Source organism: Acanthaster planci, linkage group LG11 (assembly GCF_054643075.1).
Source record: "Acanthaster planci isolate LZ-2023a linkage group LG11, COTS_SCS, whole genome shotgun sequence".
Lineage (NCBI taxonomy): Eukaryota > Metazoa > Echinodermata > Asteroidea > Valvatida > Acanthasteridae > Acanthaster > Acanthaster planci.
In genome coordinates, this window is record NC_141787.1 from 478314 (window position 1) to 496597 (window position 18284).

At 40.5% G+C, this 18284-nt stretch overlaps 1 protein-coding gene across 1 annotated transcript; it reads right to left on the bottom strand.

The window, feature by feature from the left end:
- Window positions 1-675: 675 nt before the first annotated feature.
- Window positions 676-15741, bottom strand: LOC110978359 (uncharacterized). The gene is made up of 9 exons (XM_022233298.2): window positions 15515-15741; window positions 14421-14934; window positions 8399-8621; window positions 5696-5755; window positions 5225-5503; window positions 4410-4730; window positions 2830-2962; window positions 2060-2117; window positions 676-1776 (listed from the first exon to the last, which is right to left on the bottom strand). The coding sequence occupies exons 3-8, from the start codon at window positions 8493-8495 to the stop codon at window positions 2099-2101; spliced, it is 909 nt and encodes a 302-aa protein (XP_022088990.1). The 5' UTR covers window positions 8496-8621; window positions 14421-14934; window positions 15515-15741; the 3' UTR covers window positions 676-1776; window positions 2060-2098.
- Between the last annotated feature and the right edge of the window lie 2543 nt (window positions 15742-18284).

The following is an 18284-nucleotide window of genomic DNA, read 5'->3' on the forward strand; positions in this document are numbered from 1 at the left end:
GTCATTGCTGACCTTGGTGACTCGAACCCGGGATCATCCACTTGGGAGGCAATATCTTTTTTACCGCCACCCCAGTTTGGGTCCCCAAAGAACGCACCTACTTTTAATATATTTATCTAAAAGACTTGGCTTAACAGATTTGAAGAAAAAAAATCCCCTCTGGGATTCAAATTTGGGTCTAGGGGACAGGTGTTGCGTGCCTTTCCTCCAGGCCACCGGCACTTCTGAAGTTGGCCGTAGAATTTGGAATATATCAAGTATCGTTTTGTATTGTCATAGAATTTAGTATTGGCACACAAACCTGAGCTTAAATCTGGGATCTCTTTGCTCAAGCCAGAACAAAGCCACCGATACGCGTGATTTGGTAGAGACATAAATGTGCGCATACCTTAAAGTGGGTGCGCCAGGCTGGAATGGAATAAAGCCTTAGGATATCAAGTAACTTCGTTACATTCTGGATGCAACGTGAATCGGTTTTGTACATGCCGAGATAACTGAAATTACAATCTAAATAGAGAAATTATAAACCCCCCCAACACCGTACTCGAGCTCAAACGCATGTAGCCTGGATTCGACACAGGGAGGATAATTGGTGATAGCGCTGAGTGGGAGGTAGAGTCAAAATCTCTGGAAGGGTCGTAAAGGCCGAGGATAGGTGGGATAGATTATGACTCATTTCTTTTCAAACGTTTTTAGTTTTAATTTTATCCACACTGAAGGCAACTATCGCTGTTGGATATTCCTATATGATATCCAACATAATATAAACTGTATCATTTACAGATTATGTTTTCATGAATTATATAAACATTAACGTACATCTGTACCTAAAATTTTGAGGTTGCAGATTAAATTTAATATGTACAGTGAAACACTGTTATAACAAGGTCCTTCGGACTTTACGAATTACCTTGTTATAATAGTTACCTTGTATCATAAGTCATGGAAAACAAAGAAAAACAAAAGACTTAGGACCTAAAACTATCCTTGTTATAAACGTGACCTTGTATTTACGGTGCTCTTCTTATCTGTATTGTATAGGTAATTACAAAACGACATAGGTTACAGTATGCTAAAACCATTTTAAATATACACCTTTTACCCAATTTTACATTTATCAAAAAGTGCGATTGGTTTGATTAACAAAGAAGCTGTAATATCTATGAGATGAAATTACTTTCAACTAGTAGTTCAAAATATTTGTTTTCTTTATAAATGGAAATAAAATCTTTTAAGATCATCAAATTTCTTTGCTTTCCGTATACAGTTTCTATAAAATTGGTCAACTAAATGTAAAACTCAAACATGAAAATCAGATGTTTAATTTATTCGCAACCCATCCCCAAAAGGAAAAAAAGATCACTAGTAAGCTATTTCATTTGTTTTTGTTCGGACAACAAGGATTTGGACTTTGTACCTTAAATTCCTGACAAGTATTATATAATAACAAGTGTGCGAGAGTTCCCTTCTGAGAAAGAGCGTCAAGAAAGTTGAAGAATATGCAACTTCAAACTGTCACTGTTTGAAAAGCGCTTTAATAACATTCAGAGTCCACGAGAAGTGGATCTGTTGTAAACATTCCCTTCAATGATTCGATGCTACAAGGCATCGTCGTTCGCGAGCTTTTAAGAACTGAGGTCAGGAATCTGTGGTTCGGGACTCGGTGATCTCATTTCAGCTCCTGGTCGCTGGTAGATGACTTCATCCAATGATAATATTGGGCAACACAAAACGATGCTCAGAATGCCACTGGGGTGTTAGTGCGCCCTCAAGAACCTGCAACACGAAAGAAAAATGTCCAAGAACGCGTTTGAAGTTACATTTTCGAGGGTTTTAGAGTTCATCTTGCTCAATATTAGAGCCATAAAACAAAGGATGGTAACCTACTGCAGGACGATCTTCATTCAAATACACTCATTAAGTAACTACAATAAATTTTCCTCCTTTGACAAATATGGAAGCTAGGAAATAATGGACGGCACTGGATTTGGCCGAATCCTGGAGCGAGATTGGACTCTGGTGATTTTTTCAATTTCACGAAAAAGCCCTTAATACTTACAAAATTCTGAAACCAGATCGTGGTCATGTGACATCCATGTCACATGACAGACTGGAACCTGAACAAAATAAGCCCACAAAATACAGACGTAAATAAACCAATGAACGTTTATTTTAAAATTAAGAATAGCTTATAAAAGTAACATTTTTAACTTAAATGTGGAAAACGATCAAAGGTGTTGCAGGTCCATTTTCAAAGCGCTCGGGGAAATTATTTAAATTTACAATCATATTACCATGCTGTATGCATTTAATTACATTTATTTGTTGTCTTAAAATCGAGGCTCTTTGAACTGACGCAATAAAACCAACATAAAATCTTTATTTAGCCTTTATTGACAGAGGTGTCTAGAATGATGGGCTAGTGGTCTACACAGCATGGCATCGACTGAGACATGTGCAAGGTTGGATAACTAGGTTCAATTCACCATGAGAGTGTGTCGCTTTCTTGTAATATTAGTCCCATTATCTGCTGTTGGAAGGCACCCATGGTGCGACAGATTTGGCATGTAACAAACAAAAACGCGGGAGAAAACTGAATCCAGTCGATTGAGTTGTATCAACAAACCAAAAACTGTAATAAGTTCTCCGTTCGTAAAAAACAACACTAAAAGGTGTTCAGAAAGATGAGCAATAAAGAACCAATAAGAATAAAAATTGATGGAACTTTATTTTGGGGAAAAGTGCTGTAAAGAATTTGTTTAAATCTTTGGAAACGTAATAGCAAAGATTTAAACAAATGCTTTATAGCACGCAATTCAGCTCACCAACCTTTTAAAATTCCTCCTCCGTGCCATTAGCTTAGCGCGTAGTTTACACAAACATATAATAATCACAGTTACTGTTGGTGTGCCAAGAGAAACAGCAAAAGTGGCACGGATTATATCGTGTTCCATCCCAAGCCCTGAAAAATATATCAGACAAATAAGTAATCCTTTTCGTATGATCCAGAAATAAAATGTCAAGACGAGATGTATAGGAACTGTAGTGGTCTTGATTTAATTTATCTCTCAGGAAAATGAAAGAGCAGCTTGAGATGATTAACCAGACTGTTTGGAGACGCACCTCAGGAAAAATCTTTTGCAGATTTAATACCGGCATTCCTCATGCCGGTATTAGCCCAGCACAGAGCCAGGCTCATTCATTATGACTAGAATCTATCACCTGAAAAAGAAAGAAATGCTCTTAAGGCGCTATGTATGTTCTTGTATGCATTGCGCACACGATGCATTCATGCGTTTCACTTTCACGGACACAAAAATCCGACTCCATTAACATAGCACGTGTGCGTTGCGTGCGGCCGTCAAAATCGGCGCCACGTGCATATAGAAAGGCGCCTTTAGGGAACCGTGTGCTGCAAACTGCCTTTAAAAAAAAATAAATAGTTATCTTGCACTTCTAGCTGCCATGAAACTTAGCTTCCATAATGACACTCTAGAACGGGTCAACCAAGGTTTCCTGCACTGTGAATTTGATGTTACTGGATCTCAGATGAATTTTGCTGATTTACACTTAGCAAAGATATAATTTGTTTCTAGAAGCGGAATGATCTTACATCCGAGTGTTTGTTCGTACAGCTTTCTGGCCGCTTCTTTGATCACGAGACCATTTTACCAAAACAAAGCCATTGGACTCCCGAGGAATGTATTTCGTGTTTTTCTTCAGTCTGTTGAGCAATCTTTTCCGCCTTTCAGCTTGAGGAACATAGTACATGTCCCATAGATAAGTACTTCAGCCTTTGCGAACATGCATCGAAGCTGTCTCATCCACGGGAAATCTCTCGACACCGTGTGAATTATGCGCAATGGACTTTTCTTCACCCGCCCGAAGTTATTCACAGTGAACCGCGGCACACAACTGTCGTGTACTTCGCTCGCGGCTTGTTGAAAAGCTGAGAATTTTGTCGACTATCTTCAGTCATGAATAACCAGAAAGGGCCTCCAATGCCCTTCTTATCAAATAATCAAGATCTAAATATAATCAGTGAAATGGAAATGGCCCCCTAGTCACCTACATCGCAGTTGCAGGTAGTGATAATGTAGGAGGGGATTGCGGTGACGTCAACTGGGTCGGATGGGATAGAAAACAAGGTCGGGAATTCTCAGGCCTATTTTTACCCATTGTGGAGAAAAGTTGAGAGTGCAGGCAAACAAACAAACTTCAAGCCTACAAGCAAGCTCGACCGTTTTTTGTCTCCCCCGGACCCTACATAATCACAATGAAGCTGTTTCATTCAGGTAATGCCATAATAAATACATGTATATTTCAGTCCGGTTCCAAACAGGGGCATTTCTCTGAAAAGCTTCATTTGTTAACAGCAGTGGGTAGTCGGATCGAGCACCGAAACTTACCCAAAGGTGTATAGTAGCAGTAAAAGAATTTTCTTCCTCTGACCGAGTACGGATGGACTCCGGTCCATTGCTGCACAGCCGCTGGCCACTCAATGTACTGTAACTCCGAATCCATGTTGTGTACTTTTTGACAGCGCGGCTCTCCATAGGGCAGGAGGAAAAAGGGCGCCGCCATTCCCAGATCGATTGGTGTGTTGACGTCACCATTTGTGGAGCAGCAGTAATGGATGAGGGTTCGGTTGCGATAAGTAAGTGACAGAGGCGAGGTAGAAGCCGACATGCGTTGGCCTGGATAAGTAGTGAAGGGTAATGCAGTCACTCCTAAAAATGTGGGGAAAAAATCAAGACAGTTTTTCGTAACACACTGGATGGAACAAATTAACAAAGCGAAATTGTCATGAACAAGGTACTGTGACACAGAGAAATATCCTACAAGCCAAGTAGACAACCAGATAGACAAACAATCAACCATTCAACTGTCGAACAAACAAAAGAAATGAAATGGTTGACTCACTGCAGGGAAGTGAGCAAACCACAGAACCTAAGACAAATAATTGCTTTAACTGCGGGAAAAAGGTGTTTACCGAACGACTAAAAAGTAAATTACGCCAGAGGCGTATCTATAGGCTCTAGGCTTGACCTATATGACGGCATGCTTGACAAATGTGAAGTTATTCAAGTCTGCCTGTCGAACGTTGAGAGGTTTTTTAGACTACCAGAAGAAACTGTCTTACAGTTGAAGGTGGAGGAAATCCGTCTATTCCCATTTTGAACAGACAGCATTTTCATATTATATTCAACACAAAATGTCTTACCCGACTTGAATCCCTGCGGACAATCTCCCAACACCCACTCATATCTGCCGTTATTTCTCACGAATTGCCCCACACTTTGTATGCAGTACTGTCCCGCTGGCCACTCTATCACAGGATCGTCCATGGTACCTTGCACCAGCGTGTTGTTTTGAACGCAGAACTCGAACAAAATCGTGTTATCGTCCACGGTGTCTAAGCCAATCTTAAACTCCTTCGAGATGTCTGTCTCTCCAGTGATGTTGGAGTATCGAATAAGCACACGGAAATCAACCCAGTGTTCTGAAGGAGAGTCAAAAATTGGATGACATGAGGCCCAATGAGCATCAAAGTTTTATGTGCATTCACCTCTCACAAACTCTTGTGCCAAAAAAGCCTATGCATCGGAATTGAATATGGCTGAATGGGGAAAAGACAGAAAGAAACAGACAAACCTCACACCTTATGCTTCGACATCCTTATACAAATCCTTACCTGTGCAGCCCGAGAAGGGACGTGGAAGGGCGTATCCATTCCCTTCACCACCGTGTAGAACTGTCAGGGGGAAAAAAATTAGGTTGAAGTAAAATAATGCATACAAGTTCATATGACTATGTTATCGCCGATATTGGTAGTCTGCAACATCATTATTACTGAAGGTGATGGCTACAGCGGGATTTTGCCTTAGAAAAGTGGGTAAAAGGTTGGAGAAAGAGAATTGAGACAAAGCTTATGGAGAAGCTGAAAGAAAACTTTCAACAAAACAGAAACTAGTGGAATAGTTTTGCAGCACCACGAAGTCTCGCGTAACTTTGCGTGGTTTTGAAAGCTTCTTTAATCAGCGTACCCTTTTCGACGTTTGAGCGTGTATACATTCACTCTATTAATCACCGTCTTTGTGAATTAATAGCTTGACTTAATATGTTATGTAAGAATCATCAGCATACGGTCAACATGAATCCAGTGGAGTAAGCAGAAGCACAAGTACACGTGCACATAAGACATCATTCGTTCCGTCGTGATCTTCTCGTGACGGCAACCAAACTTAATTTCTTGCATCGACATAATTATGCGGCCACACCACCAAAGGGATTTTTTCCATCGCCAGTGTGTACTCATTTCTCGAGGTTAGCATGATCAGCCACGCACTCACAAGAGGCTTCTTCGCCCATATCGACCTCTCCAAGACGTACAGCCACGGTCCGCCGTACGTGCGGTTATGGCCGTCTAGATTTGAAGAGGCGCTTGTTTTATCGATGGACCAGTGACTGGAGCACCTCACAGTATGTGGTGTGGAGAGGGAATTGAGAAATTTGAGGGTAAGAGGAATTGGAAATCACTTGGTTTGATCGAGATCGAGGGAGGAAATAACAAGTCAGCAAGACAGAATGGAACTGACGCAGGGTTAAATCCGATATGGAGGGTAGTACTACTCAGTTTGGTTGGTCCATTCCAATGTTTTGCGGGTGGACTGCACTGAGATAAACAAGAATCACGGCAACAACTCTGAACCGTCTTCATAGAGTGAACGCATGCAGCTGAAGTTTGAATATATTAAAATAAAATGAAGCGCTTTTACAGAGAATGTAGCTTTACGATGGTAAAGTTCAAGTCGTCAATGTTGTAGGCATTTTGACATCCTCAACGTTGTGAGCGACATTTATCGTAATGATCACTCTAGTAATTTCAGCTGGTATAAACATTTCACTAGACGCATCGAATTTCATCAAGCCCGTGGACTAATACCACGCTGCTTCGAGTAACTAGATAGCCAGCAACGCGTTGAATCAATAGAACATTAAGTACATATTCCGGTTAAATAATCGAAGAAGAGAGTGAAGGGTTTGAGGGAAAACGAAGACAAAAGCTCACGTTTTTCAATTTTTAGATTTTATTGTCTACATACTTGTCTACATAGCTGCTGTAAAATTATGCCAAAGTCATGTTCCAAGTTACTGACAAATACAGGGATACGGCAGCTGTGCGTGCTTGTAGGTTCGTGGGAATGTACGCCTGCAGACCAATTCTAATGACTGTCATCTTCAAGACCACTAGTAGGAAACCAAACACTACACTGACTCATCATGGCGGATTGCTTGTCGAATATAATGTCACCTTGGGCCTATACTTCTAGCTAGAAATCGACTTCACAGAATACTCTAAGCGAAAGTTTAGCCTAAGAAAGGAAAGTGAAGATTTGGGAACACATCGTAGTTCTATTGGCCGACGTAGTACCTTTGACTGCTTCCTGGATAAGTTAATCACACATTAATTTGCTACTGTGGTATGTCACTTTCTGCAGTTCCACTGCACATCAATAATAATTACTGACGTTTTAGTTATTACGATGATTTGCATTTAAGCCAACAGCCACTGCGCTATACGACACTAACGGTTCATAATATCACTGATCGTGAAAAGACACGATTTTCTGAGCAAAATCACTTTGTTCAAATGGCTAAACTGACAGGAAGACTAAAAGTGACAAGTCAAGGAACATGCAGGTTTCGGAGGCTTACCGTGTTGGCCACTGTAAAATGAAATGGCTTAAATTTGTTACTTTAAACACATGACTTATCGAAGATGGCGTAACGCTAGAATCCATGAAATAGAAGTAGGTCGGTATGACACAGAGAACAGAAAACAAGCCACAGGCAAATATCAATCGAAGGAGTTTGATCAAAGATAGTTGGTCACGCTTGGGAAGAAATGTACTATCAGGAATTCTCCTAAAAACAGAATGCGTTACAGAAGAGGATAAGCTATCTTGTAAATTTCTGACTGGAAAGAAGTGATTTTAATCCGTAAATAATTCGTTATAAATGAAACTATAAACTTTTACTTTCCCACCATTGCTTCTGAATTCATAATGCCAGAAAAAGAGAGGGTTGAGGATGAAGACGCAATGACCCTCTTTTCATTGTTATTTTAATTACATATGTTAAAAGCTTGTTACAATTGAAGTTAAACGTCGCTATACGCTGTATGAAAAAGTATCATTTTTTCCCACAGCCTGAAAACATATTTGAATTTGCAAAAACATCAAACATTTTTCTCTGAGACTAATTGAGATAACGATGTCAGTCAAGAGCGTATAACATCGTCAAGGCCAGATTACCATACGCCGTATATTACTGAGAAATTAAAGAAACTTGGTATTACATAATTTCAGTATCAAAGTGAAGAGTCTCGCCTTACCTGTAATGACAGACTGCAACAAAGACAATTCCAGTACAGTGAGAAGTAGAAATCGAAGCCTACATGTAACTGGTGACCACACATCCATCCTGTTCATGCATCAACCAATCTACGTCTATTAGCTTGAGCAGTCTGCCTCCACACCAGTCAACTCAGTCCTTAACAACCCAGGTCACGTGGTCCCCATCAAATCAGCGGTGCACATCATTGCAAAGGACCGCGGCTGCAGGAACAAATATTCAGAATTATAATATTGTTGACACTGAGCCACATTCATTCGGAGGTTATTAAATTACTGAGCATCGATGACTCTTAAATGATCAAAATACACAGGTGTATATAAAGTGAGAGCTTGCGGCATTGTTTGGATGTGTTCTTTAATGGATTCCGTCGTCTATTTAATTAATTAGAGCTGTACTTCAGTTCTTGCCACCTTAGATTTTGTCTTGGTGGTTTCAAGCTCTCGATCCCATTCAGTCATCGGCGTGGATGCTCAGAAGTCACGTTCACGCTCAAGAATGTGAACAAGTCCAATCTAATTACTGGGGACAATTTAACGATTCTAAACGGGAAACCGCCGAGTTTCAAATGGGTAACTGCCGAGTTCAAGCGGGCAACCGCCTAGTCGTGAGCGCAATACCTCTTAAAATAATGTTAAAAGCCTTGTAAATATCCAGAGGGCAGCTTTTAACTGTTTCAGAACGATGCAGTAATTAATTATACTTTCAACGATTTGAAACGCGACCATGTTTCATGACACGTATATTTTTTTTACCTTGCTTAATGAGGACTGTAAGCTATAACCCCAACACTACATTCTCAAGCTCCATCACCGATTTTGTGCCACCAATATAAAAATGGTACCTCAAACTGAAAATGGGAACCTATGCCAATAAGTAAATGTAAAAACTCTTGAAACGAGACGATTGAAAGACTACAAGAGTATCAAGCCACCATCTCTTAGTCAAGGAGGAGTAAAGGAAGAACGGAATACAGGACTGCTATAAAATTGATTTCAACACTTTTCTAATGTGAACAGTCTCATGCTTAGAAATTTCCAGACGGTACTGCGTGTACACTAGACCTCTTTGAAAAGTATCAACTTTCAATAATATTTTACCGAAGACAAAAACAAAAAACGCCGATGTAAATCTTAAGACGGAAGGGGATGGAATTCAATCACTGTAAAAGTATGGTAATCCGGTTAAATCGTCCCTTCACGATGGTTAACATAGGGGTTTTTAGCCAAATGTAAATGCTGCATGGTTTGAGCGTACTACATTCATTCAACACGAAACACATGCATGTGAATTACACAAATGTTACTGCCAACCGGTCTGAGATGATACACCAAGCAACGGTTCTTTAACCACATGAGAGTATTTCACTCTTAGCTTTCTGCCATCATCGAGGAAAACAAATCTCGAAAATTGCCCACAGCCACAATAGACAGTGGAGCCACCCAACCATCCGCCTGTGCGTCCCATCAAGGGAGCATCTGCAGTATAACACAATCGGGCGAAGCTGCAACTCAAGGGGAAATACATGTAAATCCAAGCTGTAGGCTCAATAGCGATGACACTGTGTCATTGACGCCTGGTGAATCTTTTCCCAGTACACCAACACTGAACTGATATGAAATATTTCACCTTCAATCGCTAATCACCTCCGGATGTGTGCATTAGGAGAACGCGCCATAAACACTGGTGGGAACTGAAGCATGTAGCAAAGAAGCCATCTCAAGAAATTTCATATATCTGATGTTCAAGGTGCCGTGGGTGTATTCCAGGTTAATTTCTACCCAGTGATAAAGTAAACTCAACCCCACGGAGCTGGAAAGTACACCCTGGCAGTCCAACCCAGCGGACGGGGCAATGAAGCGAAGAAACGCCCCAGAGCAGACACAGGAGAGTCCTTAACAGGCTCGGAATTAGGTCAAGATAGAGGGACTGAGATCAAGGGGACGTCACAGCGTCTCCTCCTCGGCAATTACCAGGACTCGCGACGCTTTTTGAGGCAGGTAATCTGGGAGTATGAGGAAGTGACACGATGTCGAGCAAACATGTTGAAACTTATATGTACATGCTCAGTACAGCGCATACTGCAAACGCAAACGAGACGGCAAATCACGTATTCTCGGTGAACAAACATCGCGAAAAAAACTTAGATACAACTTTGAGGTGGTTTGAGTGAAGTTGGCTTCTAATTCTACGAAGCAATTTTTTTTTGGCTTTTTGAAGTCTATTACAGAACTTCCTTTGGCGTGCATTTTACTTCGACATATATGAAGCCATGCAAAAGAGTTTAGTCATTTTTGGTGGTGATTTCTTTTTATGCTATAATGTAGCGCGTCTCTGGTGCTCTTTAAGTTGGAAGATATCCATAACTTAAGACGTTTTTACGGATGAACAAAAATTCTTCATTCTGTATTGACTACTGAAGGGGGTATACCTATGCCAAAAAACCTCTATGAAATCGAGGATAACGGTGATGAATTGGTCTTGCAATGCCTGCAGAATGCAGACTACAGTTAGGGAAGAAAGATTAAGCAGAAATCTAATCTGATCGACTGCTCAGAGTACGACCTCACCCCTTTTATTGGGTTTCCTCGGTCCTGAGGGGGCAAACATCCATTAGGAGCAACATGTTCTGCAAATCAAGAATGTTTGATCGGACCCTATGCTGGCTGGATTGCCATCCTTGTCTCCTGGCCCAACCCAGAATGTAGGCAAAGATCTGACCTCATACACCTCATCGATTTCGAGCACATCTATGGTCCATTACGTCTATCACAAATATTAGACTGTCACCTCAACTATCACGTCTCCAAATACTCTTTGGGAACCCTGTGAAGCTTAAAGGGAGCGCCATGCAGGGTTACATCGCCAAGCCACGGGTGCAGAAATGTACTTCAAGCATTCCGTCTGACAGTCAAGTCCACCAAAACACAATTTCTCAAAGTACATCTGAATCGATTCAGGAAACCTCACGACATCCATAATGCGTTCCACATCCTTTCAAAAAGACAGGAGGGCAAAAGAAATCCTTGATGTCCTCATAGCTCACCGTACCTTAGTGTCGGATCTAGGATACACACTGACACAAACATATACGATCCAACTTGATTGTGACGTCCACCTACTGTATTTGAAATTCGAAGAGCTGCGTGTACATCTGATTACCCATCGGTGACCAGAATAGAATAAAGTTAAAAAAAAGTCCATCAGTAGCATCACATGCCATTATCGAAAAAAGGGAGTTTTTCGTTTTGTATGGATTGACTGAAATGACCGATTAAAATGAGCGTATTGAGAATGTTCTTAGCGATGACAAAGTAATTCCAAAAAAGATTACCTGCACTAAAAGAAGAACACTGCTTTTGAGAGAACTGGACAAGTTAACTTATATTCAACTAAGTCCTTCCCCAACAAGACTTCCGCGGAAGAATTCTGCAAGTGCCCGAATTTCGATCTTCTTTAAAAAACCAGCGATACACGCTAAACGATTTATCCTCGTGTCTAATCACATTGTTCTGGGAAATTTGTCTCGATAATGTCTGCTCCGCAGCATTACAGCGCCATGATTTAGAGCGAAGAGCACACGCAGCCCGGGGAATCTAGGTGACAGGCGCGTTTGGTGAACATACTCCAGGGGGTCTCGGACGCGGAAAACGATCTCCTGAATTACCTGTACTTGTTAAAATTGAAATGTCACGGTGATTTATCTTGTTTAAACTAAACGAGAATTGTGCAGATCCTGTTTATTTTAAAATACCAGTGAGGTGAAACATGCCGATAGATGCTGCTGAATACAGCTGATCGCATTCTATCGATGATTGATGTTGTGATCGGAACACGATGAGTTAAGATCTACTGTAATACTTGTATTTTTTTGTGAACCTTTATTTGAAAAAATACACCGAAGGTGATTTCTTGTCACAATTTATCTGTCATTCTTGACTTTTTTCTTCACCATACCTCTTACTGCATGCCAACTTTTCCACAAGAGTGACAGAAACGGGTTCTTTAATTCCAAGCGACATCGGCAACTTCAAAAATGGTCAAGCTATGTATCAAGGACGCAAATGTCCCAGTCTATTAACGTGATAGAAAATGCAACTGCCTGATGGACAAAAAGCAATGGAATGGAACATGACTTGGACAAGAAAACAATACCAAATTATGGCTATATATACAAAACATGTCCGTGCAATATAATAACTGAAATGGACTACGGAAAGCGAGTTTAATGTATAATGCGGCTGATGCAACGTCTGATGAAGTCCCGCTACTGGCGCGTTCAACCTGCAACCGTGGTACGTTTAATAGCTACAAGGGACGCGCAACACTGCACGAAGCAAATTCCACCTTGAAATGTCGCCATATTAACGAATGGAAATTACTCATATTTTCACAGCATTTCCTTTTACATGCTGGGGGAGTGTGTGACGTTAATCTGCCTTATGACAATATGAGGCTGTTGCTTTCATCACTGATCTTAGTGCCTGTGCACTTTATAGGGGCGTTGAACGTCGCCGCATGTAATGCAATAAAATAAACATCGTTTAATGCAATAAACACTCTGGCCCATGCCTGCGAAATATATTTAAAAAACATTCTACAAGAGTTGATATACATCCAGCAAATGGTACGTGGATATGTGCTTAACTGTCGCAGCCCAATGACTCGCATACAGATTAGTGAGAAATAATTTGGAAGTATTCTGTGGAGATTTTAATCATTTTGTGCCAATAAAACAATATGTACCTGTTGTGACTAACTGCAGCAATGATTATAATATAGTAGAAAGGTGTTTTATATTAACCTTACGAAGAAGCAATGTAATTTGTGTAGTTCCGCTTTTTTGTAAATACAACAAAACGACAAATAACGTTGGTTATTTTAGTGACAATGATACTCAGTAGCCTTCAAAAGCACTTGCATTTTCTGGCGATGACCCATCCAAAAATAACAGCGGTTGGACACAAATATTACACCACTTTACCACTTAGGGCTCGCCTAATATGACACTTTAATGCTATACGACTTTCTTAGCCATAACCTTCAACCCAGGGTATCATACAAGAGTGGTTCCGTGTGTCTAAAAACGATATCCTATTAAGCACAACCTTATAGGAACAAAGTCAAGGCTGTCACCACTGCAGAGTGCATGTAATCCTATTAAGGATATCACAGCACAGACCCCATCAGCTAAATCTTGTTAATGTAGCTGATACACACGCAGAGAGGAATAACTTACGGAAGATATAACATGACTACATACCTGACCGCGCAATACTTAAGAAACCGCAAGCGAGACTAAATGCAAGATTGGAATCCCACGCAGGTAAAAGAATAAGTAAAAAACGAATGTTATTGGGAAGCAACTCTATAAAGACTTAAATCAAGATATGCTACACGTGGAACATAAAAGAAGACTAAAATTAGCCAAATCTCCATAGAATTCCACCAAAGACTTGCACAGCCCTGTTAAAGGAGACAGAGATAAAAAGTAATAGCATTTATAAAGACTAAAATCCAAGTTAGTTGTTAAGGTACTACCTTGACACTAAAATCCGCCATAAAACATCATTGACAAGACCTGAAGAACTTGAGAATCTTCCATTATACAAAAACGTCCGTGAATTATTCGTCATCAATTATGCATTTCGTATGTGCATATTACTTTAATGCTGCTTGCATCAACTAGCCCTTAAGACTCTGCTAAAATGTTGTAAGGTACCGGTAACCAACATTTCTAACACAAACCTTTTAAGCTTATAATACCCTTAAAAATGCCGAACGAAAATGTCAAGTATTGGTTTCAAACGCAAGACGTTTGAAACGTTAATTAGACCATAATACTGAAGCCTCACCTTCTTTTTGGCATAGGCAACTTCTTATTCATATCAAGTCCACTTACCAGTTGCACTCAAACACAGAACAGTCGATTCATTAAAAAGGCAAGCATTAGAGATCAAAGAAACACGTACATAATAAACCAAACACGGAAAAGGGCTTACCTGAAGTTAAATGGCGTGGTGTGTCACAGCAGGTTAAGTCCTGTTCCTTGACAATCAGCCTGAAGTTTTCCCTTTGGTTTTACAGCGATGATAACCTTTAAATTTCAACTCAAAAACTTATGTGAATACTATTCATCACCAGTGATCAAATACAAGACAGTAACATCAAGCAGAAATGCCCAGGTCCCTTGGGCAGTAAATTGGCCCGAGTCGATCACGATTCCTGTCCAACCCATGGGCTGTAACAAACAACGGAACGGTTACCGCTCGTGACAAACTATGGGTAAGCCCATCAGTCAATACACTCGCGATTCTACACCAAGTAAAATAATGAACCCTATTTTGTTTGTGAGTTTATTTCACGCATCTGCATGTGTAATGTCCGTTGTCAATGTGAACAGCACTCTATATGCAACATTACCACGGTACGAAATCTCACTGCGCATGTCCTCGTCATGCCGTGCTGTCGGTGTTGTCGTGGCATTGCAGATGGATCTATCACGTCCTGCAACGACTAACGCAAAAGCATCTTCACTAAATAAAACGGGTGATACAAGGTATATATACAATTTACCTATTGCATTAATGAACTAATGACATGTCTTAAATTCACCTCCTACACGCGAAATTATGGTGATAATACAGTGACAAAGCCTCTGTACGTCTTCAGACATCTCATAACTGTGGCATGATATCCGTAAAACGATGATTACATACAAACAGTTCATATTTAATTGATAAGGCATGTTCTTGCTCTACGAAACGTGGTGCATGAACTATTACCATTCCAAGTGTTCAATTTAAATGACTCGTTAGAAAATACTTCCCGGAAGCTTAGATTGGCTGATGATTATATTATACTACACACTTTTCCCTTTAAACTTACACTCGCATTTTCACTGGAGTGTCGTAATCTGAGCCGACTTTGGTGATAGGCACGGTGACTTTGGGTAGCTCTGAAGACTGGAAATGAAATTGAACAGCTGGGGGCAGGGATAGGCAAGACAGGGCGAGTATAGTCGGCAGCTTGCTAGTATGTATAGGACCCTGATCACATCAGAACCGCCAGAATCGAGGAAACAGATGTTACTTACAATCGTTCAGGCGCTGCTAGCCATTTCCATGTCTGGAATGGATCCCTGGATGAGGTATACTTGTTTGGAGAAAACAAACACAAAAAACCAAACAAACAGGACCGTGTTTCAAGTAGCGAAGAGCTTGCACTGATGAACTGTATATTCTATTGCCTTTTGAACCAAGAAACAACATTACGGTGGCAGAGACTGCGATTACGAAAGCAACATTTCCGCAAAGGCACAAGGAATTTAAGGAAAATCCAAGAAATGTTATAAAGCCTACCGTCACACTTAAAAAATGATCGGTTTGAATAATCAAAAACTGAACCAAGTAAGCAACAAATTAATATAAAATAAGAAAACAAGTGAAAAGCACCTGTCGCTAAAATTTAAAGAATAATGAATCAATATTCATGTTCTGTTTTCGTGTAAATTTAGCAGGTGATAACCACGTCAGTCGGTTTGGATCAAAGGCTCATTGCGCTAGCGTAGAGAACCCTGTGCACCAGTCCACCGTGCAAGTACACATACATATGCTTCAAAGCGCCTTTTCCTTTCCTATGCCATCATTTAATTATACATCGATCGTAATGGGAACGGGTGCCGTAAACAACAGAAAGTACCGCCGTAAAGGTGTGAAATCAATTTTCACTGAATAGAATGAACCGGGATCTTTGATTATAAGGAATAGGTGAAACTTTACTAAGACCATGTGGTATTCCAAGGTATCTACAAGGACTAACCTCATATTAAAATAAACGCTAAAGCTAAATATCCCAACACGTCGGATGATCGCATAATTCTAGTAGGAGGAAGGCCATATCTTTACCAAGTCACTTGGTATCCGAGGTTCAACGAAATACTACAGTCTGAAGACGTATTGCATTTAAAAATGGCGTTCTGAGTTTAAACGATGAAGGAAACCAGACGCAAAAATGAATGGTGTTTCGGAACACCACTGAAGAATGCACAGCCAACTTTAATTTGCATGCACGGCATCCTTCTCTCATTTTGGAGGTACAAAAGAAATCTCCATTCAGCCTCTACTAGGCTAATAAGAACAAACATCATCAACGGCCATTCAGGGAAGACAAACTGTATCACGTGGCACGCTATTGACTTTGTGCTGCAGCCATTGTTTTAATAAGACTACGAGACGTGCCCTGGTTGATAAAGAGGCGCAAGGGAAGGGGGAGATGGTTATTGATTGACACAGATCGAATTATCCTTTACTCCTTTGGGTTATTTGGATGCCAAGAGGAATAATAGTCAAGCTTCTACGGACTTGGGTGTAATTATGAGATGGTAGTCATATAACAGAAATTGAGCTGGTAGCATATCAAACGTTTCACAAGACAGGTTGCCATGTTGGAATACCGGGAGTTTATAATTTATATTTTGCACTTGATTGGATAGACAGAGACTTTAAAGGAAAATTTTCCATATCAACATTCTCAAAATACCAACTTTAATGTTAAAAAAGGACCCAAATCGTGATGGCCTGGGTTAGTGTTTCTGTGCAAGTAACCCAATTTAGCAACACTATGTATTTGGCAAACGGTCTTTGTTATACAACTAATCACCTTTTCAATGATGCGGCATGCACTACACTATCATTTATACTTATGTCTTCTTTGAAGTTTTGGTGACAGAAAACCGTAATACACGAAGGCTACTCTAAAGTATGGGGAAATATTTCTAGACCTTACAACCGGTAAGAAAAAATCAAGTCGTCCACTATTTAACTCAGTTTCAACCGCTCAAGCTCAAACGGATTAGAAGGAATCGTGTTTCTTTTCCCAATTCACTTATACATCTTATCGAAGTCACAAGTCTCAGTGATTATTCCCAGTGATAGTGAATCCTACATAAATGCATGGATGATTAATACGGAATCAACGTGAATGCCACTACTAACCTGCGGAGGGAAATCAATTTGCACCGGTAGCTGACGGCAAACGGTCAGGTCAATTAGGAAGGTACAATTTCTTACTGATTCTCATTAGCGACAATCTGGCCGGCAGGGTGCAATACACTCTATGCTCAAATATTCGAGAGTCATGCAACTTCCATTGCACAAGATGTAAATGATGGTTAGGAGTTTGAATTTAGTAAGACAATTGGAAAAAAAATTTACAATTCGATAGGCCTATTTCCAACAGATGTTAGGCTGAGCATAGCTTGGACGTCGTGCATGACATGATGGGCTTCATTTATCTTGAACATTTTGTCGAAATTCCGCTCTGAAATGTCAGAAATCCTAAAAAGTGACGTTCTGAACTTCCTAACGAATTCGAATCACGGATGGACCGATCAACACCAAGCCTAAGATAACATGTGCCAAGAAGAAAAAGCAAGAAAAGGTGAGTGAGTGACCAGTTGAAAGGCGCCAATGGGACCGTCCCCCTTGGCGCATCAACAACTGACAACCATCATCAGCAAGACCTAATATTCATCCAGCGGCATTTGTCGATCAAGATGACGGGCTTTTTCTCTCCCCTTGATTCTCATCGGTCACTGGCTTTGCGGACAGGGATACACGGGAAGGGAATTAATGATTATACGACCGGCGGAATGGTATGAAAATAGTTCCCGATAGGTCAACTTGCTAGGATTAGGAAGGTGTGTAACTGGTTAATTCCCTGTGGTGTCAAGGAAATCGCTGGCTACATAATTGCCGATTTAGGCTATTTTCATTCTTTTCTACCCTATTTATCCAGTCTGTGAGTGTAAACCCACAACCTTCTTGCACTAATTGAACCATGCAGCGTTTTCTAATAGAAAATAA